Source organism: Oncorhynchus mykiss, chromosome 21, assembly GCF_013265735.2.
Source record: "Oncorhynchus mykiss isolate Arlee chromosome 21, USDA_OmykA_1.1, whole genome shotgun sequence".
Taxonomy (NCBI): domain Eukaryota; kingdom Metazoa; phylum Chordata; class Actinopteri; order Salmoniformes; family Salmonidae; genus Oncorhynchus; species Oncorhynchus mykiss.
This window is the reverse complement of record NC_048585.1, coordinates 31826532-31853783: the sequence shown is the minus strand read 5'-3', so window position 1 is coordinate 31853783 and position 27252 is coordinate 31826532. Positions and strand designations below refer to the sequence as shown.

The 27252-nt window shown below is 41.6% G+C and overlaps 1 protein-coding gene across 1 annotated transcript in view; it reads left to right on the top strand.

Annotated features, from left to right (window-relative positions):
• The window catches only part of LOC110500248 (synapsin-3), a 125092-nt gene that overhangs the window by 94999 nt on the left and 2841 nt on the right, over positions 1-27252 (top strand). The window contains exons 8-13 of the mRNA XM_021577500.2: positions 2208-2350; positions 3260-3334; positions 3734-3836; positions 25593-25724; positions 25912-25942; positions 26097-26259. Of these exons, the coding sequence (XP_021433175.2) occupies positions 2208-2350; positions 3260-3334; positions 3734-3836; positions 25593-25724; positions 25912-25942; positions 26097-26259 (647 nt within the window). The remainder of the gene's footprint in view (positions 1-2207; positions 2351-3259; positions 3335-3733; positions 3837-25592; positions 25725-25911; positions 25943-26096; positions 26260-27252) is intronic.

The following is a 27252-nucleotide window of genomic DNA, read 5'->3' as shown; positions in this document are numbered from 1 at the left end:
CTGTCTTTAAACAATTGTTGGAAAAATTACTTGTCATGCACAAAGTAGATGTCAAAACCGACTTGCCAGAACTATAGTTTGCTAATAACAAGAAATTTGTGGAGTGGTTGAAAAACACGTTTAATGACTTCAACTGTATATGCGCGTGTGTGTGTGTGTATATGTATACATATATAAACACACACACACACACAATTTCAACAGCAATGCAGTTCAGTGAACAGCCAACCAAAGTGAGTGATTACTAGCCCAAATGGAGCTCTCCTCACATATAATACAGGACCTCCCGAGCCAAGTCAGTGTGTTCACACAGTACACGGGGAAGCACTTCCTATAACTTCATCCCCCTTTCCATATAAAGGGCTGGGTTGGGTTTCCTCCATTACAGGAACCTGGAGTGCTATAGAGTTCCCACATGCCCTCTGGATCACTTAGCATAGACCCATTGTAGACCAGGACCTCACTTAACCCCCCTGACCTTACAGAGGACTGAGAACTAGGGGTAGAAGAGGGCCTGGATGTAGGCCATTCAAGTGCTTCACATGGCTTTTAAGTTGAGCTGAGAGACTCTTGACAAAAGACATTTGGTTAAAATTCAAGTATCTGGAGTTGTGGAAATTGGGACTAGGACTAGTGATGGTGTTAAAACAACTGAAAATCCTATGTTTGTTTAACCTAATGCCCTTATTAGATTACATGTAATAAAGCGCAGTGTTTTCACTTAAACAGTTCTTTATGATCTGTACAATTGTTAATCCTGGTTGGGGAAGTTACGAATGGCTCACTAAAGGGTAGACTGATTTAACTGACACTGGAGAATATTTCTCCACCATTTGAAACTGGCCAGTGTCCAGAATCACATTGCTTTCCACCTCACCCAGCTCTTGATCCAACTGCCAGTACATACCCTCTTAATTACCTTTATGGTTTCTGCTTCCAGTATTATAGTTTACTTTATTTACTCAATGGTTCATCTTATTCTCTGCATGGCTTCTCATATTTACACCATGGTTTGGCTCCTTTTTCCCTGGCTCTCCAGAGGTATTGGGTTACACCTTTTGGAACCACAGTGGGTAGCCAAGTACACAAATACTTTCCTTGTGAACAAAGGATAACAATTTACCCCGTGTCTAGCTACCTCCACCTCTGTCAAACATACTCAAGATGCTATCTTAAAGAGTAGTTATGACAGCGAATGAAATGCCTGATCCAAAAAGTGGGCAAACTCCTCCCCCAGATCTTTACCATAGTAGACTTTTCCATCTCACTTGAGAAGAAGAGATGAGCTGAAAGAAGAGAGAGGTGGGGGTGGGAAAGTGAGCGCATCAGTCCGTCCCTGTCCACGACAGCCTCTCACTGTTCCCACTGACTTTCACCGCATGGTGGATGAATCATAGTGCCAACGATAACAGCCAGAGGGGATGATAATGAGAGTCAATGGAGGGAATATGAAGGGAATGTCTAGGACTCTCGTTGCTATCATCCATACATCATATGGGTGATATACATTCACATAGCTATACATTACAGGCTGTTGATGTATGGCTTTCTACTACTCCTTTGCCCCTTTTCCCATGGTCTAAGGCAGTTTCTGGAGTGTAATCCATCTTTTTATCAATACAGACATATCTGGTTGGTAATTGGGTGTCTTCGGCTTAGTGTGCCTGTCAGTTTCATTTAATCAGTATTTAATCAAACCTGTTTACATATAAAAGATACAGCAGATTAGCATTTACTGTTCAAAAAGGAATCTACAGAATTGTTCTCTTTGGATAAGTTGTGGGTCGATTGAATTTAGCGATTGTTTGTCATCTCCATCAAAATGTTGTCTAGCATATTAGTGGTGGAAGAGGTGAGTTTACTCCCTTAATATGTAATGCGCTTTTGAGCACCTACTGTAAGTGGAAACGCGTAATATAAATGCAATCAATTGTTACTGTACTGTCTGTATATAAAGTCACTGTGTACCTGATGAACTCACATGGGTGTGAGAAAAAGTGCAGCTCCAAAAATTCTAACATTTTCCAGAGACAAAGCTTTTCATTATCCTGTCTGTGTTGGATTTACATTCCTGTGGGATTCTATCAGTCTACTTCAGCTCCTGTCTCATAGCTTTTATAGCATGTTTGGTAATTAACCATCACAAACTACCAATTATGCATATCTTCCTGCTGATTTAACTAATTAGGGGCATCTTCCTGTTTCAGATCAAAGTGGAGAACGAACTTGACTTCCAGGATATTACCAGTGTGGTGGCGCTGGCCAGAACCTATGCCACCTCTGAGCCATACGTCCTGTCTAAGTACGACATCAGGATCCAGAAAATCGGCAACAACTACAAGGCCTACATGTAAGTATGATGTAGTCTCTATGCTGTGTACACTGGGTTTTGTCTGTGACTTGGACATGTCAGCAATGATTGTGACTAGAATTAAACTATATGGCTTGCATGTGAATGACTTTACCAGAGAGAGGGGGAGAGAAAGACATGGAAACAGATGGATGAAGGGAAACAAAAAAAGAGATGGAGAGAAAGAGATTGATAGAGAGAGAGACCCTAGAATAGTCCAGCCTGCACGCCAATGTGAGTGTGGGAAGAGGCCCATGGTACACCCTTCCCAGTCAGTGGAGGCGTGCAGGGCTCACCCACACCACAGCACTTCCTTCTCTACCAAGGGACAACGACTAGGGTTGCACCCTGCACTGGCATTCCATTCTGTCTCCCAGAGGGAAGTGACAGCATCAGCCAACGTGACCGTGACCACAGGCCAAATTCAGCCTTAGTCTCAATCTTAGCTTGAACTAAAATAATCTTCTGAGTAACCAGCCACTTCAATTTCAAATGCTCAACAGCACCCTCTTGAATACAACAGACCTCGTGCAGTAAATGTAAAACACCATGTACAGTAACAATGAAAGTATGAATCTACGCCCTTTCTACTTTCATGTCTCTCAATCCGAAAAATTATTGCTTGACTAAGAGGAGTGGAATTTACTTCCTTATCTCAACTTATTTCCTCGGCACCAGTCATGAAAGCACGTCTCCAATTGACCTTGACACAAACATAATGTAGGCAGGCGTACATTGCAATCATCAATGTAGAATTCAGCGATAACACCCCCCCCCCCCAGGGTCTTCTGTAGAACTACTGTACAAAAACAAAACACAATGACTAAGCTAGCTGACCATTGCTTTCCATTCCAGTCCAGAGAATAGCTGAATGCCTGATTTAATTTCCTTGATTTTCACCTTTTCTAGGAGGACGTCCATCTCTGGCAACTGGAAGGCTAACACAGGCTCAGCCATGTTGGAACAGATCGCTATGACGGACAGGTAAGCTGGCCTATAGACACTTTGTTAGACATAATATAACAGATAAGCTTCATTATAATAAATTCTGAACGCTTATAGATGTATTATTGTGTTTATTAATTTGTACACAAGTAAATACAAGACAATGTGATGAGAGTTTAGAAGGCAAGTGAAAAGTGTATGTGCAGGAGAGGTGAAAACTAACAAACCTGAGGGGCTTGTATGACACCTCCCCCTTTCAAATATGTATAGAACAAAACAAACAGGAAATTATATCCTGATATGTCAAACAGTTAAACAAGTTATAAAGCATTATACCTGCAGGCTTTAAGTAAAGTGTTACCAAAATGAGTTTTTCACTGCCACGGTCTGTTTTGTAATTGACAAAGACAATCAGTTGTGGATGTCGCTGTGTTCCAGATATCGTCTGTGGGTGGACTCCTGTGCCGAGATGTTCGGGGGACTTGATATCTGTGCTGTGAAAGCCGTCCACGGAAAAGATGGCAATGACTACATTATCGAGGTTAGTTCATTCTTAGCATGTACTGTCAGTGGCGATTTTAGCATGTAAATCTTAATGGGTCCCCCCAAAAATTGTGGGATGCGTTCCAGCAAAGCCACTACACAACACTAAACAATACATGAATTGTACTATAACGGTGACAAACGGTGCCCACAAACTGTTAGGGTCTACATAAAGCTGTCCCAACAGCAGTCTCAACAGCAGTCCCAACACCTTACCACTGCTACACCTGGCTATCAGCGGAGCCTTGTCTGGCAGCGGAAGTTTATTCAGCCTCATTTACTTACTTTAAAAAAATATATAGCTGATATGGCTGACTTGCTTAAACAAATGTGGTTTCTACTGACAATTGAGATGTACAAACTATGGCATAAGGGCATGACAAGCGGAGGAGAGGCAATGCGTAATTTCTATTAAGACATTAATGAGAGAGCTAGGACGGATGTAGTCTAACTATTTGTTCAGCACTTTTGAAATGTACAGCAACAGAATTCAGAACATGGGCCTTTCTTACAGTGTTCTCCCTGTACACCAAGTCAGAACCGTAGGATAAATAAAGGGGGCATATAAGCAGACAATGAAAGCTCTTATATCTTACAATATTCAATGATTATATTTCTCAAAAACAGGTTATAGGTTACATATGCACAAGTCAGAACAGTTGGCGAAATTAAGAGGTGAAAATAGACACAATTATTAGGGTGAGGCACATGGGCTACTAACAGCTAGCTAACTAACACAACACACTTAGTATTACTTTCATAGCTACAGTATACATATCTCCCTGGCATATTACATCATTTATGCAGCAGCATACAAGACTAAATGTGACCACGAAGGACCACCTTTTCAAGTGAGCGGAAGGTGAGTCCCAACATTTTTTGGACTTAACTTGTTGTGCTTTGCTCACTTGAACAGGAAGGTGGTGCGGCAGTCCTTCGTGGGTAAATTTTGTCATAAAAGTCTGGCATTCTCTGGATTTATGGTGCTTTCAAGATAACTAGGAACTCGAGAACCGATATGACGGCTGAAACGGGGTTTGAGTGACAGAGTGGGAAGAATGGGGAACAAAAAGGGTTTTGTCTCTATCGGGCCATAGGCAGCTATACTAAACTGGATACGTTGTAGTATAGTTGTGTGTGTTAGACTTTCCTAGCCCACGTTTACAGCGGCTGCTGCTAGCTCAACAGCTAGGAGGTATCACTTCTGGAAAGAATAAGAGTTCAAAGTTCATACCAAGTTGCCATACTTTTAAGCTCGTGCTATATTCTGGCTGGTATAGTCGAAATTCATCGGTTTCGGCGTGTCGATCATCACCTTCACATTGAACATGATGCTAATTTCGTTCTGAGCCCTTTTAATGTAGGACCGTCGTCCTCACGGCCTCGGAACAGAAAGTTTCATTTTCATCAACGGGTTTATATAGTGGTGAAAGAAGGACGTGTTTCATAGTTTACAACAAAAGTCTGTTCACTTGGGCGGGGCCTCGGAGTGAGCTGAGTTTCTCTATGACAAACCGTTCTCTCATTTAAGAAGCTAAAATTACATTTCATCGTTTCACAAATAGTTTCATATTTTAACATTTAAATTGTGCAACAATTCCATGTGAATCTGATAACTAGAATGTGTTGACTTTCCAAGATAGTTTGTCATCCTGTCATTAGTAGTAATGTCTCAGACGACAAATGATCTGGGATCACATTCATTAAGTACCAACGCATATTTTCAACTGGTTGGATTACCGAAATATGGTTCCGTTTCCCACCTTTCGATGTTACCAGACTCTCTGTTACAAAGGCTTTACAAGAGTCAACTCTATAAAGTAGAGAGAGAAAAGGGGAAAGGTATTTATGGGGGTCATAAACATCCCCCAACAGGCCAACAAAACAAATAGACCATGTTTGTATGCAGCTTTATTAACTCAATGATAAATATATATTTTTTTTACATTGTTTGCAAACTGATATGTGACATGTATGAATGCCAAAATTACATGCGAAACAGGAATCCCCCCCAATGTGGGGCTCAAAACAGGGTCACCACTGTGTACTGTATAAGCAAATGGGACAGTAACTCTAGGCCTTCTCCTTCACGGTAAAAAAAATAAAAATCTCTAACAAACAGCCCATATCATGCTCAGTGTATGTGTGTCTAATAAATATTTCCCAACCTACATACAGCTGGAAGTACATTGTAGTATTCTGAAGGATGCTCAGGCAACGTGGTGTTCAATGTGTATGCTAACCCAGTTTGAGTTGCATGAGTTATAATACACTCTTTGAACTGGGTGTGAGTAACAATGGGCGATGATGAAAGATCATGTCAATTCCAGAAATATGTTGATTTAAATCAGATTTCTCAGGTGGGCGATAACATTTTCAAAGTCATCAAGTAATAGATTGTATTGACAGACGAGTTGGCGGGCGATGGTGGAGAAAGAGGGCGCAGCCGAGGATAGATCAGGCATGATCAGTCTGAGTCGGAGCAATGAAAGAATAATTACGCTTTAGACCAAACACAACGATCTGAATTCAAACAAAGGCATGGCTAGCTGGCTGCCTACGCTATCTGTTTGTATGAAGTAATAGATACTTGAGGAACACCGCTTTTCTCAAGTTCGTAACATTTCCTCAGCTGGTTCAAATGGCAGAACAGAGGAGAGGATATAAAGGAGGACCATAGAGATTAAATATAGTGTTCTATTCTATGGGGAGGACTGTGTGTATTCAAACCTGAAACTCAAGATGGCTCAGACACAGACATACTGAAAAACAGAGATCGTTGGAATGAGTTGTGGTACACTTACAGTGCCTATAGAAAGTCTACACCCCCCTTGGATTTCTTCACATTTTGTGTTAAAGTGCGAGTCTAGAATTGATTTAATTGTTCTTTTTCGTCAACGATCTACACAAAATACTCTGTCAAAGTAAAAACAAAATGTTTTTTTAAAGATGAATGAAACATAACACTAATGTACCTTGACTAGATAAGTATTCACCCTCTGAGTCAATACATGTTAGAAACACCTTTTCCGAACGATTACAGCTGGTGAGTCTTTTTGGGTATGTCTAGTAAGAGCTTTGCACACCTGTATTTTGCAATATTTGCCCATTCTTTTCAAAATTCTTCAAGCTCTGTCGGTGTTTTGTTTTTGGGATCATGGCTTTTCAGCAATTTTCAAGTCTTGCCATAGATGTTCAATAGATTTAAGTCAAGACTGTAACTGGACCACATTCACTGTTGTCTTGGTAAGCAACTCCAGTGTACATTTGGCTTTTATGTTGTAGGTTATAGTCCTGCTGAAAGGTGAATTCCTCTCCCAGTGTCTGGTGGAAAGCAGACTGAAACAGGTTTTCCTCTAGGATTTTGCTTGTTCTTAGCTCCATCCCGTTTTCTTTTCATCCTGAAAAACTCCCCAGTCTTTGGGCGATGTCAAGTACACACATACCATGATGCAACAACCACCATGCTTGAAAATAAGAAGGTAGTTACCCAGTGATGTGTTGTTGGATTTGCCCCAAACATAAGGCTTATGCATTTAGACCAAAAAGTGATTTCCTTTACCGTATATTTCTGCAGTATTACTTTAGTGCCTTGTTGCATATGTAAGAATATGTCGAAGATAAATACACAACGCAGAGACAGAGTACGAGCGGTCAAGAGGACGAGAGTCAATAGAGTACTAATGATCAATGAAAATGTTTTTTTCTGTAATAGGGAATTATTGATCAATGGTTCAGAGACATGAGAGGAATATGTCTTCTGAAATATGCTACCTGTTATTTGGCCATTGGCTAGTTTTATTGCAAGGAATTCTAATTGGTCAACCACAGGCTAGGGCTGGGTAATAAAACTACATGCTGTTCCTTTTGTTCTGGGGAGAGAGAACCACTGGAGAGTACATCACCGAGGACAGGGGAGAATGACAATCTACCTCCCCATATGATTTGTCCTCTGCGAGTAAAGCTATTTTCCTCCCCCTGATTTGCTTTGGGGTTTGTGTTATTGTAACATAAATTGCTAACACATACATATGCATATTTTGAAATATTTTTCCAATATTTTTATTCAGTATTTTTATTCTTTCACTCTGTCATTTAGGTCATTATTGTGGAGTCAATACAATGTTGTTCATCCATCCTCAGTCAATGGTGACATCCCTAAGCAGTTTCCTTCCTGCAGCTCATTTCAGAAGGATGACTGCATCTTTGATGTCTGTATGCTTAAAGATATATTCCATGTCTGATTTGTTATTGTTACCTATCTACCAATCACTGCTCTTCTTTATGAGGCTTTCTAAAAGCTCCCTGGTATTTGTAGAGCTTGAAATTCAATACTGACTGAGGGAACTTACAGATATTGTATGTACTGTATGGAGGACAGGGGTAGTCATGAAAAAAATATTTCACACAGTTTGAGTCCATATAACATATAACTATGTGATTTTGTTAAGCCAAATGCAACGTCTACACTAATTTATTATTTCCTAAACAAAGGGGTGAATACTTATGCAACAACTATTTTAGTTACTGAATTTTTATTAATTTGTAAAAATGTGTAGAATTTTCTTTTCACTTTGACATTACAACATTTACAGTTCCACTTTGTAACGCAACAAAATGTGAAACATTTCAAAGGCTTGTGGACTCTCTACAGGCACTGTATTTAAATGTGACCGACCGGCCTGATTTGGTCTTATGTAGTGAAATTATGAAATCATGTTATTTTTTACATTGGATAAAAATAGAGACTCAGAGCTAGAAAATGGTAAATCATACACTACAGTTGAGGAACAATGGGGAGTGTAATTTTGCTTTGAAAGTTGATAAACTTGCAACCCCACTTTTTAGAAAATGGCCCTTGAATGTTTTGGTCCACCTACTAGTGAGCTCTTCTTTGTCTACACCCATTCAGCGTCATTCACACCCTCTACAGCCTTAGCCCCACCCATTACTTTAAGGACTCACATGTGAGGCCATGTGTTAAACAGAGTGAGTATGGTAGTGTACTAAACAACCAAAGATTTCAAGACTAAAGGCTGGTTTATTCTACGTCTATCGACATGTCTGTAGACCGTTGTCGCAGTGACATCATGAATATTCTATTGTCGTCCGACAACTTGTCCTTGTCGTTATGAAAAAGTATGAACATAAAAACAACAGCAGCCTGGTGGTCCAAAATAGTATAACTGGTGTATTTTAACACCAATAAACCCATCCGTTTAAAAATGTATTTGCTATATGTCAATCTAGCAAACCAGGCAACTAAAAGCTACTTTTCTAAACAATGTTTTTGTTCGTTTCTAGCTTGTTAGCCAGCTAGCTAACATTAAGTTAGCTAGCTAGCCAGTTCAAATAATGTACATATCATATAGCTAACAACGTCTTAACTTTAGCTAATTTGTATTCATTATTACAGGAAAATAAACTCTCAAAATCATTATTTACAAGTTAATGGAGAGCTAATTACAGAAAATAGTGTGACCAAATAAAAGCAGGGCATTCTACCATATCATTTTTGAACTTGGACACTTTCTTGTTGGCCTAACATAATATCCTAAATTGACTTTGGTGCAGGTCATGTTGTTTTTCACATTAGTCTCTGGTAAACACAGACTATATAAAATAAAATCAAATTTTATATGTCACATGCACAGGGTACAGAAGGTGTAAACGGTACAGTGAAATGGTTACTTGCATAGTGGAGTCTTTTGATTAGACATGTAGCTAGCTAGCTAAACAATGACCCATAATCCCAACTCATAACCTTAATACCGTGCATGAATCTAGTGAGCCAGTCAGCTAACGTTAGCTAGCTAACAGTACGCTATAACTTGCAATGAAAACAACTTTCTGAAAATGTAGCTAGACAATCTTACCATGCATGAACGCTTCTCCCTCTCTGCCAAGGTTGCCCATTGTTTGAAGATGTAATCCGGAGACGGGTGTTCTATACAACAGCCTTCTGCGTGTTCTCTTTTCGACTCCCTCTGCATATTTGCAATCAAAGGCCAGAATTTTCTCCATCTCCTTAGCTATCATACACTGTTTCCACCGGGCATTCCACTTATTTCAAAACTATGTCTTCCAGAAAGTGGAGGGCAACACTTTTGCAGTTCTTGGTGATATCTAGCTACATTAGAAAGGATTACCTACACATACAGTACTAAGCAGCTCATGTTATAGACAGAAGCGTGCTACATGATAGACCAATCCAAACTCATCTCGGCATGTCCAGCCCATCCATTATCTCAGCCAATCATGGCTAGCGGGATGGTTCCGTGGCTAAACCTACTAGGCTCATAATTTTAACAATTGTATTCATATTTACAGATGGCATGCACGTTTGTTATTAAGGCACATGAAAGTTCCCGTTCCAGGAGGCATTTCTGTTCATGTTTACATGAAAATGCTTCTCCTTTGAAATAGTGACATGCAATATATGCCTAGTTTCCTGAAAAGAGTCACAAATTATCATCAGTCTTTGTGTTTTCTAGTTAAAAAGTAATTTGGAGAAGAGGAACGCTAGGTCGATTTAATGTCTTAATAGATGAATAGATCATATTAAAATTCAACCCTTTTGAGGCATTTGTGTTTTGGAGCTAGTAGAACTATGTTGTACTTTAAACTTTTTACACTGGATTGTCAAAGGTTAAAGCACCTGCAATTCGATCACTACCAAGCCACTGACTTGGGAGAACCACCCAGTGAGAGTGGTCCAGTAAGTGCCTCTGTTCAACAGACATTATCACAGCCTATCACCCCATAACAACCTCTGTCTGGGTTTATTTTGGGCTGCTGGGCAGCACTTGTTGCTGTAGAACACATCTGTTTAAAAGGAGCAGATGCACCGTTACACCGACCAGGCACTTCCTGTTGTTCCACTTAGCTCACATTGACTCCAGACCAGGCCTATAGCTACACACATGCACAATACACATGCCACACACACAGAGATAACTGCTTTGTCCTAACCTGACGTTATTGGACAAGCAAAGAAACGCAGGCACACACATACACACAGGGTAAAAAGAAGCTTCGGCAGACCGAGATACATGCATGGTCGTGACCTGACGTACTGTATTGGGACTGGTAAAAACATGACGTAGTGCAACCGTCTCAGTGCTTAGGTAGCCCCATCTCGCACAACCAGCCCAGCCTATCGTTTCCTCCAGACAAGCCTGGTTTATCTCCTCTCACAGGGCAGCTTATGGACGACCGGTGGGAAGGGATGGGAGGAAGAGGAAAGAGCTGGTTGTGTGAGTGTGTCCATATGGCATGTGTTTATGTATGTCAGTGCTGTGGATTGGACAACAGAGACAATTCAGAGGGGTGTGTGTGTTCGCGCATGTGTCTGTGTGCATATATGTATGTGTGCTCGCTCGCACCTGTGTGTGTGTGTGTGTGTGTGTGTGGTGCACAGTTGATTTACAGTGCAACTGGCAGCTGTTGTGAGTAACTGTCCCTGGTGCAGCAGGCCAAGCTGAACCCATTTGTAAGCCACTGTTTTTGATGAATAGTTCTGTTCCCAGTGTTAATTTATTTCATATATCAGGCGTTACCTATACTTTTGATCTTATGGAAAATACAACGCCAATTTAACCTATTATTTTTCTTGGTTGCATTCCATAAATCATTAGACTTTTCCAGTTGCAGAAGGTGATTAGACATAATTTCAGTGCTAGCCTGTTTGTGATATGGTGAACTATAGGCTGTTCTGTTTATGTATCTACCACAGTATAACTTTGTCCAAAACACATTTTCTGGCATTCTTCAACGGTCCATATTAAATATGTCATTAAACTCACTGTACCACTGAAAGGAGGAAATTAAGGACACGCATACAATGGACTCCTCTGTGCTTTTCCTCTGAACACATTACCATGTACTAATGCAGCAATGGAAGTTAGGAACACTCATGAATGTCAGCTAAAATGAGATAAACACAGGAATGTTTTCATACCGAAACCAGTTTTGCGTTCAATGACCTTTTTAACCTTGAGATTACCGATGTTTTAGCTTTTACTCATGCACATACCCTTCTCAACCATTTTTGAAAACTGTATCTCCGATCTGCATGCTCATCACAGATCCCACACAGCACTCTCCAATGTGATGTGTTTATGTGCAATCCCCTCGTGGGAAGTTTGATTTAAAATTCCTCTCATCACATTGTCTTTGATCCATTCTGACGCATACGGCCCAGTGCTCTGAGATGTCCATATTTAGCCTGCTCTCTAACATGCGTGAACATTCTCTCTTAACCTGATGTTTCTAGGGTGGAGGCCAGCCTCCCACCTACCCATCTGTCATCCTCTTTCTCTCTTCCCATTGTAGGAAGGGCTTATAACCAGTGTGGCTATTGCAAGAAATCTCCACAGGCTCTCTAGAGATTGTGTGTGTGAGAGACACTGCATTCTTATTTGAACGGCCCACAAGGTCTGAGACAGACGGGGACCGCAGCAGTGACACAGTCACGTAACGATGTTGACAAGGAGAGTTCTACACACACACACACACACTGTGGCGGCAGGTAACCTGGTGGTTAGAGCGTTTTTGCCAGTAACTGAAAGGTAGCTAGTTTGAATCCCAGAGGCAAAAAAAAGTGAGAAATCTCTGTGCCCTTGAGCAAGGCACTTAACCACCAGTCACCGTTGATAATGGCAGACCTTGCCACATGTTTTATAAGCACCCACCAAATTACACACACCCCTCCAGTTGGTGGAATTGAATTAGTGTGAATGGGAACATAGTAATATTGCATGACCCTGGCAGTGGAAACTTGTTTGTGTTCCAGACAGACATTACACATGGTGACACCTCCCATTAATGAAAAGTAATGGCTGCTTACATTCACTTTATATAGAATCCACTGGTATTGATCTCAACATGTGTCATTTCACTAATTCGGTGCCTTTTGAGTTGTGTAACTTCATAAAACATGTTTTTAACATTTTGTCTCAGAGCTAGAACAATTTCATAAAGACATGCATTCAGATCTCAAGGTTAAATACAGAAATTACTATAGTAAGTGCCTATTAAGTACCAAATAAAGTCACAGGGTTGACAATTTAATAATAAATCCCCTTGTGACGGGAATGGAAGCTTGTTGTGTGCAAGAGGGAATGGCAGGGAATGGCAAAAAATATTTCTAGTCTGCATCTATGGGTATTCCAGGAAGCCTGGGAAGGGTCCATGGCAGAAACCTGCCCAAAGAGAGGTCAGAACCCATTGTAAATCAGTGATGCCTCGTAACACATCAAACCAATCAAAAGCCTTGCTTGGGCGGAGCTCCAAGGAAACTCACCAGATTTAGTGCCGTTGGAGCAACAGTGTGCGAGGACAAAAACAAATTAAAACAACCACTGGTGACAAAACATTTTAGGAAGTTTGTGGCACACTGGTTTTCACAGTATTTCTCTTATTTTGAGATGAGCTAAAGCTGCAGCAAGATGGGAGTAATGGCCTACAATGCTGACCATATCAATATTTTTAATATTGACTTTTCTGAACTGTATTTGGCCTTGAAGGCTAGCGTGAGGGACACGAAGTAGCTTGCCACAATGAGGTTTGTTTTGAGAAAAGTCAACTAACCTTGAAACCTAGTAGCTAGCTACTATCTAATTCACTTTCTCTCTCAATTATAAAGCCAACAAAATGTTACTAAAAACAGCATATTATTGACCTGAAAGGTTAGCTGTGTTGGCCCAGTCCCTACTGTAGCTTATCCAGGGTCAACGATACTGTACATAAAACTATGGGAACAATTGCAATCATTTTGCAAGCAACATTGCTAAAATTAATATCATAAAATGTTACCTGTAATGCTCATCTCCTGGAACCTACTTGTTATCTCCCTAGGTCAGTATGCTGTAGGCCTATGGCTGCATTGGCGATGCATGACGAGCTGCCAAATGGATTCACATGGCTTATATACTGAGAGTGACAATCAAATAAAACAGATTGGAGATCTAACCACTAGACAAAAAGGAAATGTTCATTTGAGAATACAACAGACACATTAGAGACCGAACCACTTCCCGTCTTTATTCCTGGTGTGTAATATGTGATTAATCAGCAGAGACACTAATTCATTTTGAATGATTAAAACAAGTTTAAACACTACACCGTGGCAGGTAGGCTAACGGTTAAGAGCGTTGTGCCAGTAACCCAAAGGTCGCTTGTTTGAATCCCTGAGCCTCCTAGGTGAAAAATCTGTTTATGCCCTTGAGCAAGGCAATTAACCCCCTCTTGTTAGTCGCTCAGAAAAAAAACAGAGCCATGATGTTGAAGGAATTGTCCGTAGAGCACTGAGACAGGATTGTGTCAAGGCACAGATATGGGGAAGGGTACTAACAAGAATCAACACTTCAAAATGTACAAATAAGCTAACTCGTATGTTTAATTGAGTAGTAACAAGTAGGCCAGTATTACTAAAGCACCAAATCAGGTAAACAAAAAAAACTCCATACCAGCGGTGGCCAACCTTGCACCACTGGTCTCTGATCTACTGGGTGAGCAGACGTCTATTCCAGCCCAGCAATAGCACACTTGATTATCAACTCATTAGATTTGATAAGTTGAATCGGGTGTGTTATTGATGGACTAAAACGGAACCCTGGAAACCCAGCAGACCTCCAGCAGGGTTGGCCTGATCCAATTGTAATAGGTTTATACACTGTGATGTTTAACTGTATTTTTTTGTATACAACATTTGCTAACATACAGTGCATTCGGAAAGTATTCAGACCCTTGACTTTTTCCAAATGTTGTATTAAACCGTTTTTTCCCCCCTCAATCTACACACAATGCCCCATAATAACAAAGCAATAACGGAATATTAGAAATGTTTGTAAATGTATAAAAACATATATATAGTTGATGTCAGAAGTTTACACTTATCTGGGAGTCATTAAAACTTGTTTTTCAACCACTCCACAAATGTCTTGTTAACAAACTATAGTTTCGGCAAGTTGGTTAGGACATCTACTTTGTGCATGACACAAGTAATTTTTCCAAAAATTGTTGACAGGCAGATTATTTCACTTATCATTCACTGTATCACAATTCCAGTGGGTCAGAAGTTTACATACAGTAAGTTGACTGCCTTTTAAACATCTTGGAAAATTCCAGAAAATTGTCATGGCTTTAGAAGCTTCTGATAGGCTAATTGACATCATTTGAGTCATTTGGATGTGTACCTGTGGATGTATTTCAAGGCCTACCTTCAAACTCTTTGCCTCTTTGCTTGACATTATGGGATAATCAAAAGAAATCAGCCAAGACATCAGAAAATAGATTGTAGACCTCCACAATTCTGGTTCATCCTTGGGAGAAATTTCCAAACGCCTGAAGGTACCACGTTCATCTGTACAAACAATAGTACGCAAGTATAAACACCATGGGACCACGCAGCCTGTCTCCTAGAGATGAACGTACTTTGGTGCGAAAAGTGCAAATCAATCCCAGAACAACAGCAAAGGACCTTCTGAAGATGCTGGATGAAACGGGTACAAAATATCTATATCTACAGTAAAACGAGTCCTATATGGACATAACCTTAAAGGCCGCTCAGCAAGGAAGAAGCCACTGCTCCAAAACCACCATAAAAAAGCCAGACAGCGGTTTGCAACTTCACATGTGGACAAAGATGGTACTTTTTGGAGAAATGTCCTCTGGTCTGATGAAACGAAAAATATAACTGTTTGGCCATAATGACCATTGTCAAAAGGGGAAGGCTTGCAAGTCAAAGTCCCAATCGTGAAGCACGGGGGTGGCAGCATCATGTTGTGGGGATGCTTTGCTGCAGGAGGGACTGGTGCACTTCACAAAATAGATGGCATCATGAGGCAGGAAAGTTATGTGGATACATTTAAGCAACATCTCATGACATCAGTCAGGAAGTTAAAGCTTGGTCGCAAATTGATCTTCCAAATGGACCATGACCCCAAGCATACTTCCAAAGTTGTGGCAAAATGGCTTAAGGGCAACAAAGTCAAGGTATTGAAGTGGCCATCACAAAGCCCTGACTTCAATCCTATAGAACATTTGTGGGCAGAACTGAAAAAGCGTGTGCGAGCAAGGACGCCTACAAACCTGACTCAGTTCCACCAGCTTTGTCAGGAGGAATGGGCCAAAATTCACCCAATTCATTGTGGGAGGCTTGTGGAAGGCTACCCAAAACGTTTAACCCAAGTTAAACAATTTAAAGGCAATGCTACCAAAATACTAATTGAGTGTGTGTTAACTTCTGACCCACTGGGAATGTGATGAAAGAAATAAAAGCTGAATTAAATCATTCTCTCTACTATTATCCTGACATTTCACATTCTTAAAATAAAGTGGTGATCCTAACTGACCTAAGACAAGGAATTTCTACTAGCATTAAATGTCAGGAATTGTGAAAAACTGAGTTTAAATGGATTTGTGTAAGGTGTATGTAAACTTCCGACTTCAACTGTATATCACATTTACATCTGTATTCAGACCCTTTACTCAGTACTATTTTGAAGCACCTTTGGCAGCGATTACAGCATATTCTTGTGTATGACGCTACAAGCTTGGCACACCTGTATTTGGGGAGTTTTTCCCATTCTTCTCTGCAGATCCTCTCAAGCTCTTTCAGGTTGGATGGGGAGTGTCGCTGCACAGCTATTTTCAGGTCTCCAGAGATGTTCGATCGGGTTCAAGTCCGGCCTCTGGCTGGGCCTGCTCAAGGACATTCAGAGACTTGTCCCAAGGCCACTCCTGTGTTGTCTTGGTTGTGTGTGCTTAGGCTCATTGTCCTGTTGGAAGGTGAACCTTCACCCCAGTCTGAGGTCCGTTCATCTTTCCCTCAATCCTGACTAGTCTCCCAGTTCCTGCTGCTGAAAAACATCCCTGTGGCATGATGCTGCCACCACCATGCTTCACCGTAGGAATGGTGCCAGGTTTCCTCCAAATGTGACGCTTGGCATTCAGGCCAAAAAGTTCAATCTTAGTTTCATCGGACCAGAGAATCAGTTTGGCCTGGCGGCCAGCTATCTAGGAAGAGTCTTGGTGGTTCCAAACTTCTTCCATTTAAGAATGATGGAGGTCTTGGGGGCCTTCAATGTTGCAGAAATGTTTTGGTACCCTTCCCCATATCTGTGCCTTGACACAATCCTGTCTCGGTGCTCTACGGACAATTCCTTCGACATCATGGCTCTGTTTTTGCTCTGACATGCACTGTCAACTGTGGGACCTTATATAGAGAGCTGTGTACCTTTCAAAATCATGTCCAATCAATTCAATTTACCACCGGTGGACTCCAAGTTGTAGAATCATCTCAAGGATGATCAATGAAAACAGGATGCACCTAAGCTGAATTTTGAGTCTCATAGCAAAGGGTCTGAATACTTATGTAAATAAGGTATATTTTATTTTTAATACATTTTCACAAAAAAAATTTAAATGCTTTAAACGTCCTCCCACAAAATGACCTGCCCTATCCAGCAGCTTACACTGACTCTCCTTTTACTGACAGCTGGAGCAGCAACTTCATGCTCTTCCATGGATGTTATCTACTAATGCATTTGGAGACTGTTTTTAATTTACAATGATTACATCAAGATGGCTAGCAATTAGAAAGTTAATTAAATGTCATCAGCTAGCTAACTTAGCTAAACAGTGTGTAAAGTTAGCTAGCACCTCTATTTAGTTTTTTAGTAATCTTACAAAAGCTAGCTAATAATACAGTTCACACTGCCTCTGTTTTTTGGGTCCTTACAAAATAATAGGCGACCTTCACGATATTGTCGGTGGTAGCAAAGCGCAACCATGTGGACGAATGAAGACGAGAATAAAAGTGTGTTTGTCACCAGAGTGGTTTTGAACGTGTTGTGACGTTTGACTTTACCAGCATAATCTACCCGGATTACTACCCGGATGGACTACCCGGATGGAAAACAGTGACGCACATAACGCACAGCACCCCTTCTACGCGCGTGTGGGGGAGGGTTCGTGAAACATGTTTTTGCAATAGAAAATTCTCCAGACCTCCCGAGGGAGGGGTGACAACGACATGATTTTGGAGGTATGACAACACGAGACTAGTCTATGGGTAATAATAGAGTTAACGGGTTACACTTGACACACTCAGGTTTTCCACCAGAAATTGCCAAAAAGAGTAGAACCAGCTCACTTTCTTTTACAGTATGATTTGACTATTAGATATTAAATGTTTCTTTTGAAAAATATTTAAATAGGAATAGTTTCACCATATTAAAGCAAGAGTTTAGTTCACGTAACAGGGTTGACCTTAAAATAAGGGATGGTCGTAAAATGAATCGGTAATCACATTAAATGAATCATCAGAAATGACTTTGTCAAAGCCACAAAATAATGGGGGCTTTACAATAATGGTAAATACTTTTGGATAAAATATTCCTAGAATCACAGGATGCACGAAGGGACAAGACAAAATGCTAAATTTTGGCACTTTAGCTAGTTTTTATTAAAATATTGGATTTATTGAGTTCTCCATGTGGTTTATATTAAAAGGCACTTCATTTAATATAACAGACTTGTAAATATTGGTACACAATTTCTACTGAAAATATCAAAGGGATGCAAACGGCACTCTTTTTTTGTTTGTTTATGGAAGACCCATATAGCATATCTTTATGTTGGCCTGTGTTGTGATATTACAGACATCAGATAGCAGATATGTTTTGTATCAGATTAGATTGTGATGTCTTTGGGAAGACCGGTTGACTGTAATGTATAGGAGTCATATGGAACCATGGGTTATTATGCTTTTCATACAAAAAGAAAAGAAGATTGAGGGAGCATTTGAATTTCAATCCATCTGCCACTGTAAACCGTGACTGCCTAACCCCCCTACCACTATCCAGAAACTCACCTAACTATACTAACTTTGCTCTCCTCAACACTTGATCAATGAACAATGAAAGCCCCCTTGCTCCGTGAACTTATATCTGACAACAAGCTCCTCCTAACTGAAACTTGGCAACACACTGGTGATTTATTTTATCTTAACCAAGCTACTCCCGCTGGTTATGGCTACCTGTGTCACCTCCGCTCCACTGGCCGTGGTGGTGGCCTCGCTGTACTGTACAACTCTAAAATCGAAATAACCTACTGTCTCTAAATGACTGAACTGTCTCTCCCTACTGTCTGTAAGGGAACACCCCTCTGAAATGGACAAAAATGAATGGGAAGTCATTGGCACCGTACGAAACATACACACATACACGGTGTCCAATACCACTCAATTCAAAAATCAAAAGATTTTTGTTTTTAAACGGTCCAGAAAGCACTTTAAGGGGGTGATACGTTTTTCTTGGGTCTTGACTTGTTTTACATTTGCAATATGAAAAATCACGGTGGAGCGCACTCGCCATCTGTTGGATTTTTGGAGTGTTACACTTGGCATTTGCCATATGGCATTTGCAATCAACTTTGAATGAAAAGACGCCGAATTGAGTGGTATTGGACACTGTGTATATGTGTGTTTCGTACGGTGGCCTTTTTTAAAATTCTTTCAAATTTATTTTGTGTCAATTACACATGTGTAAGAATGAATATACTTTTGTCAAATTGTATTATCATTATTTGTTTTTTTGTTTTTGCAATATGATTTCATAGGAAGTCAAAAGTCACTTTTTGGGGGGGGGCAAATGCCATAAGAAATGTCCAAATGCAATATGAAAGATTTGGAAGTGCCAAATCAGGATGTTATGTCCATTTGCAATGTACGATCAATGGAAGTCGGCTTACAAACCCAAAAGTCAGTGAACCATGCCCAAAAGGCATTTATACTGCCAAAATGATACACAGCACTGTTAAGCCATGAATCAACCTAGATGGTCTATTTGTCATGTATGATGAGGGAGAAGTGGGACTGTTGTTTTTTAATGATTTTTTGAAAAACGTCCATAATGACAAGGGGCGCCCCTTATTGAATAGGCACGGGTGGGGGGTGCTCCCTACCTAACCGTGGACCCCTTTCTACCCCGTAATGGCATTAAAAAACATTTTTAAAATGTGCTCCTGGTAACCCATTCCATTCACCAGGTGCACGGCGGTGCATTTGCATTATGTTTCAATGGTCATTTACCATCGCGAATTTGTCATGCTCAAAAATACTGCAGAAATGCAAAATTGACTGGCCTGATGAACTCGGGATGGCCGGGCAGTGATAGTGGTTCCTCTCCATTGCTCGTTGTGTTGATTTCATCATGTGCATTTGGTGATGTTTTTCACTGTTGAATCATATTGCAAATGCACTGTGCGTTTGCAACATGTTTTAATGGGCATTTATCATCAAGAATTTGTCATGCTCAAAAATACTGCAGAAATATGAAATTAACTGGCCCGATGAACTCGGGATGGCCGGGCAGTGTTTCTGGTTCCTCTCCATCACTCATTGGTGTTGATTTCAGAATGTCATTTTGGTGATGGTACCTCACTGTTTAAACATATTTAAAATGGACAAAAGTCAACCAGCAAGTCACCGTCCATTACACAGGAAGCTGAAAGTGAACACATATCCTCCTTGGGGTAGGCACTTATAGAATATCGAGTTTTAAGTCTTTATGTTAAGAACTGACTTATTTGCAGAGGGTTGAATGAATGTGTGTTATTTCAGAATCACAGAAATCTCGCATACCTCGGAAACACAATTCAAAAAGATTTGTCTGAACACGCTGCAACTGGATCTGTAACTTAAAAAAAACATTGTACGATTTCTCTTAAATTACGAAAGATAAATGGCTGGTTATTTTTTATTGACACCGTAGGTTCATTTACTTGGATGTGAAGCGGAAAAATTATTGCTCTATTTTCATTTTTGACCTTTAATCCCAGAAAAATGGCCATAACTCAGAAACCGTTGAGACCTAGACGCCATCTTGTTCTGGGCCAACTGCCCATTATGCCAAACCTATGCTCACCAAGTTTCGTCTTTGAAATCTTTTCCGTTTAGGAGAGAAGGTCACGTTGTGATTGGTGATGTTTTGTACGTTTGCAATATGATTCCATTTGCCCTCTTGTGGGATTTACCGGGAGAGCGGAAAAATGACCAAAATTGGAAAATTTTATAAAATGGAAACCGAATGTCCGAGAGTTCGTTTGATGACTTCCTGGAAGATCCGGCCCTGCTGCATGGCCCGACGCCGTCCGCAAACTTTAGAAACGTTGTCGGACGTCTAGGAAGGGACCGTACATTTGCAATGTGGACTTTCTCACTAACCATAACCATATGGCGAATGTCAAAATGTTTCCTTAAGGTATGTAAAGGACTGAACTGTTTCGCCCTACTGTCTGTGAAGGACTGAACTGTCTCGCCCTACTATCTGTGAAGCACTGAGCTGTCTCGCCCTACTGTCTGTGAAGCACTGAACTGTCTCGCCCTACTGTCTGTGAAGCACTGAACTGTCTCGCCCTACTGTCTGTGAAGCACTGAACTGTCTCGCCCTACTGTCTGTGAAGCACTGAACTGTCTCGCCCTACTGTCTGTGAAGCACTGAACTGTCTCGCCCTACTGTCTGTGAAGCACTGAACTGTCTCGCCCTATTGTCTGTGAAGCACTGAACTGTCTCGCCCTACTGTCTGTGAAGCACTGAACTGTCTCGCCCTACTGTCTCTCATTTGAATACATTGCTTACAAACCCCCCCACTTAATGTTGCTTAGTGATATGAATATTCATGTGGACTCATCAAACTAAAAACTTGCCTCTGTTTTCATTGCTGTTCTGGACCGTTTCAATATTACCCAAGATGTACATTTTCCAACTCACATCAATGGACACATACTTGACCTTGTCTGCTCTGTTGGCCTCAACCTAACTCATATTTCGCCCTCCCTGTTCCCACTGTCTGACCACACGATCCTTCATTTCTCACTTACCTCATACTCACTGACAAACGCCTAATCTCTTTCCGTAACATCAAAGTTATTGACCCCCTCCAACTCTGATGCCATCTGCCCTGCTCCGCCCCTTGACCACGCCCCCAACTCACCTAATGAACTAGCTGCCCAATTCAATACTGCTCTATCTGACTCCCTCAACTCTCTGGTCCCCCTCCAAACTAAACCGGTCTCCTCTTCCCCTTGGTTTAGCCCTGAGGTTCATGCCCTGTCAAGCAAGCTGGCCGCTGTCTGGAGTGCCTGAGCAGGAAGTCTGGCCTCACTGTCCACGCTGAAGCCTACAAACTACACCTCTCCACCTACAGAGATGCCCTCTGTGATGCCAGGGCCACCTACTTCTCAAACTACTTCAGCCCTGTGATGACACCTTCTCTACTCCCTCCACTGAACTCTGCAACTCCTTCTTTCAGGTTTTCATGGACAAGATCACCAAAATCAACTCATTACTGACTGATCAATCTCCCTCAGCCACCCCTCTCCCTGTCAACCTCCCAACAGTCACACCTGAAACCTGGCTCTCCGAATTGGCCCTATTTGACTCCTTATATCTAAAAACTTGTCAAAACACATGTATTCCAAGTGTACATCTTGCTCCATGGATCATCTCCCCACTGTTCTCATCAAATCCTGCCTTCCTGTTCTCTGTCCATATATCACACACATTGTCAACCTCTCCCTCGCTAACAGAACTGTCCCCTACAACTACAAAACATCTGCAGTCACCCCAATCTTAAAAAAGCCAGGACTGGACACTACCCTCCTCAAATGCTTCCACCCCATTTCCAACCTCCCCTTTCTTGCCAAGACTCCAGAACCTACAGTTGCCTCCCAATTACAAACCCACCTGCTAATCAACAACCTGTTTGAGTCTCTCTAGTCTGGTTTCCGCCCCTCCACAGTATTGAAACTGCACTCCTCAAAGTTATCAATGACCTCATCTCTGCTGATGCTGGTGCCCTCAACATCCTGATTCTCCTTGACTGGAGTGCCGCTTTTGACACAGTGAGCCATCAGATCCTCCTCACCAGGCTGGAGGGCCTGGCTACAATCATGCCTCACAAACCGGACCCACAACATCTCCCTCAATGGCCACACCTCAGACTCAGCTGCAGTTATACAGGGTGTTCCCAAGGGCTCTGTGCTGGGTTCCTTACTCATCTACATCCTTCCTCTTGGTCAGATCCACCGTCACATCAACCTTGACTTCCACTTCTATGCCGATGACACCCAGATCTACCTCGGCACCAAATCCCTCCTCAACCCACCTCTGACGAACATTGAATCCTGCCTCTACAATAAAAAACAAAACTTCCTTAGGCTCAACAGTGATAAAACAGAACTTCTCCACCCTCACCAAAGCTGGCAACCTCACCCTCACCATTGACGACACCACTGTCTCTCTCTATCCCTCCATGCACAAAACCTTGGCGTCATCCTGGACTCCACCCTTTCATTTGACTACCACATAAGACAGACTGTTTAAACCTCATTCTTCCATCTCTGAAACATTGCCAAGGTCAGGTCGTTCTTCTGCCGTCCTGCCACTGAAACCCTCATACATGCATTCATCTCCTCCCTTCTTAACTACTGCATCTCACTACCCTCCGGCATCAAATCAAGCTCCCTCCATAAGCTCTAAATGGTTCAAAAACTCTGCAGCCCATCTCCTCACCAACACTAAGTCCTGACAGCACTTTGGCGACAGGGGCTTCTCCAGGGTTGCTCCAGCCTCCAGCCATCTGTGACTCGGGAGTCCATCACTATCTTTCAGGCCCTCCTAAAACCCCAGCACACACATATATACAAGCAAAGAAATACACTACTAAGACACTCCTCTCTTCACCATTCTGAGCAGTACCTAAGCCTTACCCTACCACTTACCCAAACCTGGTTCATATCCAGATCCCAACCCTCCTCATACACTGATCCATGTATTAATGTTTAGTCTGATGTTTTGATTTGACTCCTGTTTTGTTGTTGTTTTTCGTTTCTATAATTGTAAAGCGACTTTGGGTCCTTAAAGTGCTATATAAGTTCCATGTATTACTAGCAGTATTCAACGGAAAATCGTTTAGTTAGTTCAACAACATCTGTGTGAAAATTTTGGCACACATACTTAGGCGTACATCTGACACTGGCCATTTCACATAAAAAAAAATGTTGCACACTATCATAGAAATCTCTTAGCTAACGTAAACAAACAACAATAGCCTCTTTGGAGTTTCTGTATTGTCCGGCCGAGTACAGAGTTCACCATTTCCAACCCGTAATCTTTCCATTCCAGAACACAGTGTCCAGACCAGCAGCAGGAAAGAACATTGTGCAGCCCAATAAAAGAGGAGAAAAACAACACCTCTCCATGTTCTAATACTAAAGGGCAACTAACTGCAGCCTTGTCATCTGCTAGATGAGTCTATATCCCAATAAATCACCAGGGTGTAACCGGTACTCTGGCTGCCACTGCACCACGTTTGAAGTGGCTCCTGGCTTGCAGTGGGTCCCGGCTGCAGCTGCCAGTCCTCCAGGGCTCAATCAGTCCCAGTCCCAGTCCCTTATGGTTATGTCCAGAGGTGGAAAAAGTACCCAATTGTCATACTTGAGAAAAAGTCTAAAAGTATTTGGTTTTAAATATACTTAAGTATCAAAAGTAAACCAGACCTCGTAATGTTCTTGTTTTTGTTTTGTTTACAGATAGCCAGGGGCACGCTCCAACACTTAGACATAATTTACAAACAAAGCATGTGTTTAGTCTGTCAGATCAGAGGCAGTGGGGATGACCAGGGATGTTCTCTTGATAAGTGTGGGAATTAGACCATTTTCCTATTCTGATAAGCATCCAAAATGTAACAAATACTTTTGGGTGACAGGGAAAATGTATGGAGTAAAAAGTACATAATTTTCTTTAGGAATGTGGTGAAGTAAAAGTTGTAAAAAATATAAATAGTAAAGTAAATTACAGATACCCAAAAAAACTACTTAAAGTAGTACTTTAAAATATTTTTACTTAAGTACTTTACACCACTGGTTATGAAAAAGGGGCAACACCAACAGGCACATCACCTGCCCAGTTCTCTTCCTTCTACCCATCTCCCAGCTGCACGCACACACACACACACACACACACACACACACAGACACTTGCTTGAACTTCTGTCTGTTTACAGTGTGCTCTGGCCACAATGCGTGCAGCGGCCTGATACCGCTCTGGGGACACAACACATGCATTCTGCTGGCAAAGTGTTCCCTCCGTTCTCTCCCTCAGCCTGTGAGACACACTTTCCTCTTTGTTTTGGTTCTCATTTGGTGCGGCATTGGCACAGCCCTCTCATGCGGAGGAAAGCATGGCTGGTGGATCGGTGGAGAGCCACCTGCTTTGCGGAGATGGTTTCAAACATAGCACATGGTTGTGAGTTGAAATGCTACGGTGTTGAGTCAATTATCTATGTGGCCGTGCCATGTCTTGACATCCAGTGTCCAACCATAAGTTATGAAATAAGTACTAAATGTACTAAAATAATGACCGTAATAATATGGGGGAAGTCACAAGTCTCATGTTTATGCCTATAGTACTGTATACACATTTCAGCGGTCAATAGACTCCTTTAATCATTGTGCTCTAACATCAAAACTGTAATGGTTTCACCCCCTCACCATCATCTTCATTAGGCCTAGCTACTCAAATAAGATGTACAATACCGCTCTCTAGTGGCAAGAATGAAGTCAATCATGTTAAATGGATTTACAGTGAATTTCCCATTTACTTGCATTGACTCAGTCCCGAATCCCTGCTTATACTGTCCGTGTTGTTCTTCACTCTGATTGGTGTACCTCTCCTGTGTCATCTAGGTGATGGACAGTTCCATGCCTCTGATTGGTGAGCACGTGGAGGAGGACAGGCAGCTGATCACTGATCTCGTGATCAATAAGATGTGTAGCGTGCTGCTCGGTATCAACACACCACAGCCCAGTGCTGTGAAGGTAAATCTCTTTCACCTCTTCTCCAGAGTGTAACACTATTATGGATTTGTATTTGAATTGATTATGTAGATTCGATCTCAGAAGTAATGAACAATTGCTTCAAATAAGCCCTTGTGTAGGGAGTATATCAAACCAACCATGCATCATGCACTATTACTGTCCATTTTCAATGCTTTTCATTTCACAGCCACAGACGACCCAGCCAAGAAGGGCCCAAGGTAAAGAGACCTCCATCGACATCTTATCACCAGTTTGATTGCTACAACAATTGATTGCTGTTGTGGTGAATATGAATATTATGAGTGTTGAGAAATACACATAGTAGTGCCTTGAGTGTCTCAGACGAAACATGAGTGTGTGTTCGCACTGCAGGTGGGCATCGCTCTGGCTCTGGTTCTCCCTCCCAGTCAGCCCAGGGTTCTCCTCAGCGAGCTCGCTCAGCTAACACCTCTCCCAGCCAGGCCTTCCAACCAGGACCCATCCCACCTCCCGCCGCCACCGGCCCTGGCTCCCAGAAACAACCTCCTCAACTGAAGTAAGTGATCAAATCTCATTTCCATGATCAAGGCTGATGTTTACACGGGTGTGTAATACTAACACTAACTCAACAGAAGAATATAATTAAGGCATAAGGGGGTGTGTTATATGGCCAATATACCATGACTGAGGGCTGTTCTTAGGCACGACTCAATGCGGAGTGCCTGGACACAGCCCTTAGCCGTGGTATGTTGGCCATATACCATCAACCCCCAAAGTGCCTTACTGCTATTATGAACTGGTTACCAACATAATTACAACAGTAAAAATTCATATTTTGTCATACTCGTGGTATACAATGTGATGTACCACGGCTTTCAGCCAATCAGCATTCAGGGCTCGAACCACCCAGTTTATAATGTCTTATATTGGCCATATACCACACCTCCTCGGGCCTTATTGCTTAGGATCTCTAGTGAAAGTTCTGTGAAAACCTTAAACTGTCTGATCATTAAAACCTTCTGGGTGAGTACTAGGAATATATCTACTTGCAGAGCAGATCTGTGCAGATGCCACAAACGGCTGCTAGATGGAGACATTGTATAAAGATTTTACCGTACATGCTCCTGTAGCTCGACTGTTCTTGTTTACTAAAATACTCTATTATAATCTCTGACATGCCAACTTTTGTTCCTGTTTAATGGCTGTTAATAATGGCCTGCATTTACAGGATGCTCAGCTCCAGACACCTCTTCAGAAAATAATATGTGATAAAAGTGAAACTACCTCTAGTTTTGATTCTCTCCTAACTCCTCCCTAGTTCAACGTGGATTGGCTGTACATGACAAAGGGGTCGTCGGTTGGGCAATTTGACACTAGATTTCTCCACAACCATTCCTCAGTTTGCCTCCTGGCTTGGATACACTTCTAAAGTTTGACTGTATTTCTGTCCATGTCTTTGGCTTTGCTATAATAAACATTAACATGTGTCTTCTAAGATTAAGCTCCTTTGTAAAAATGTTGTTGGCCTTAGAGAGCAAAGTGCACTAGT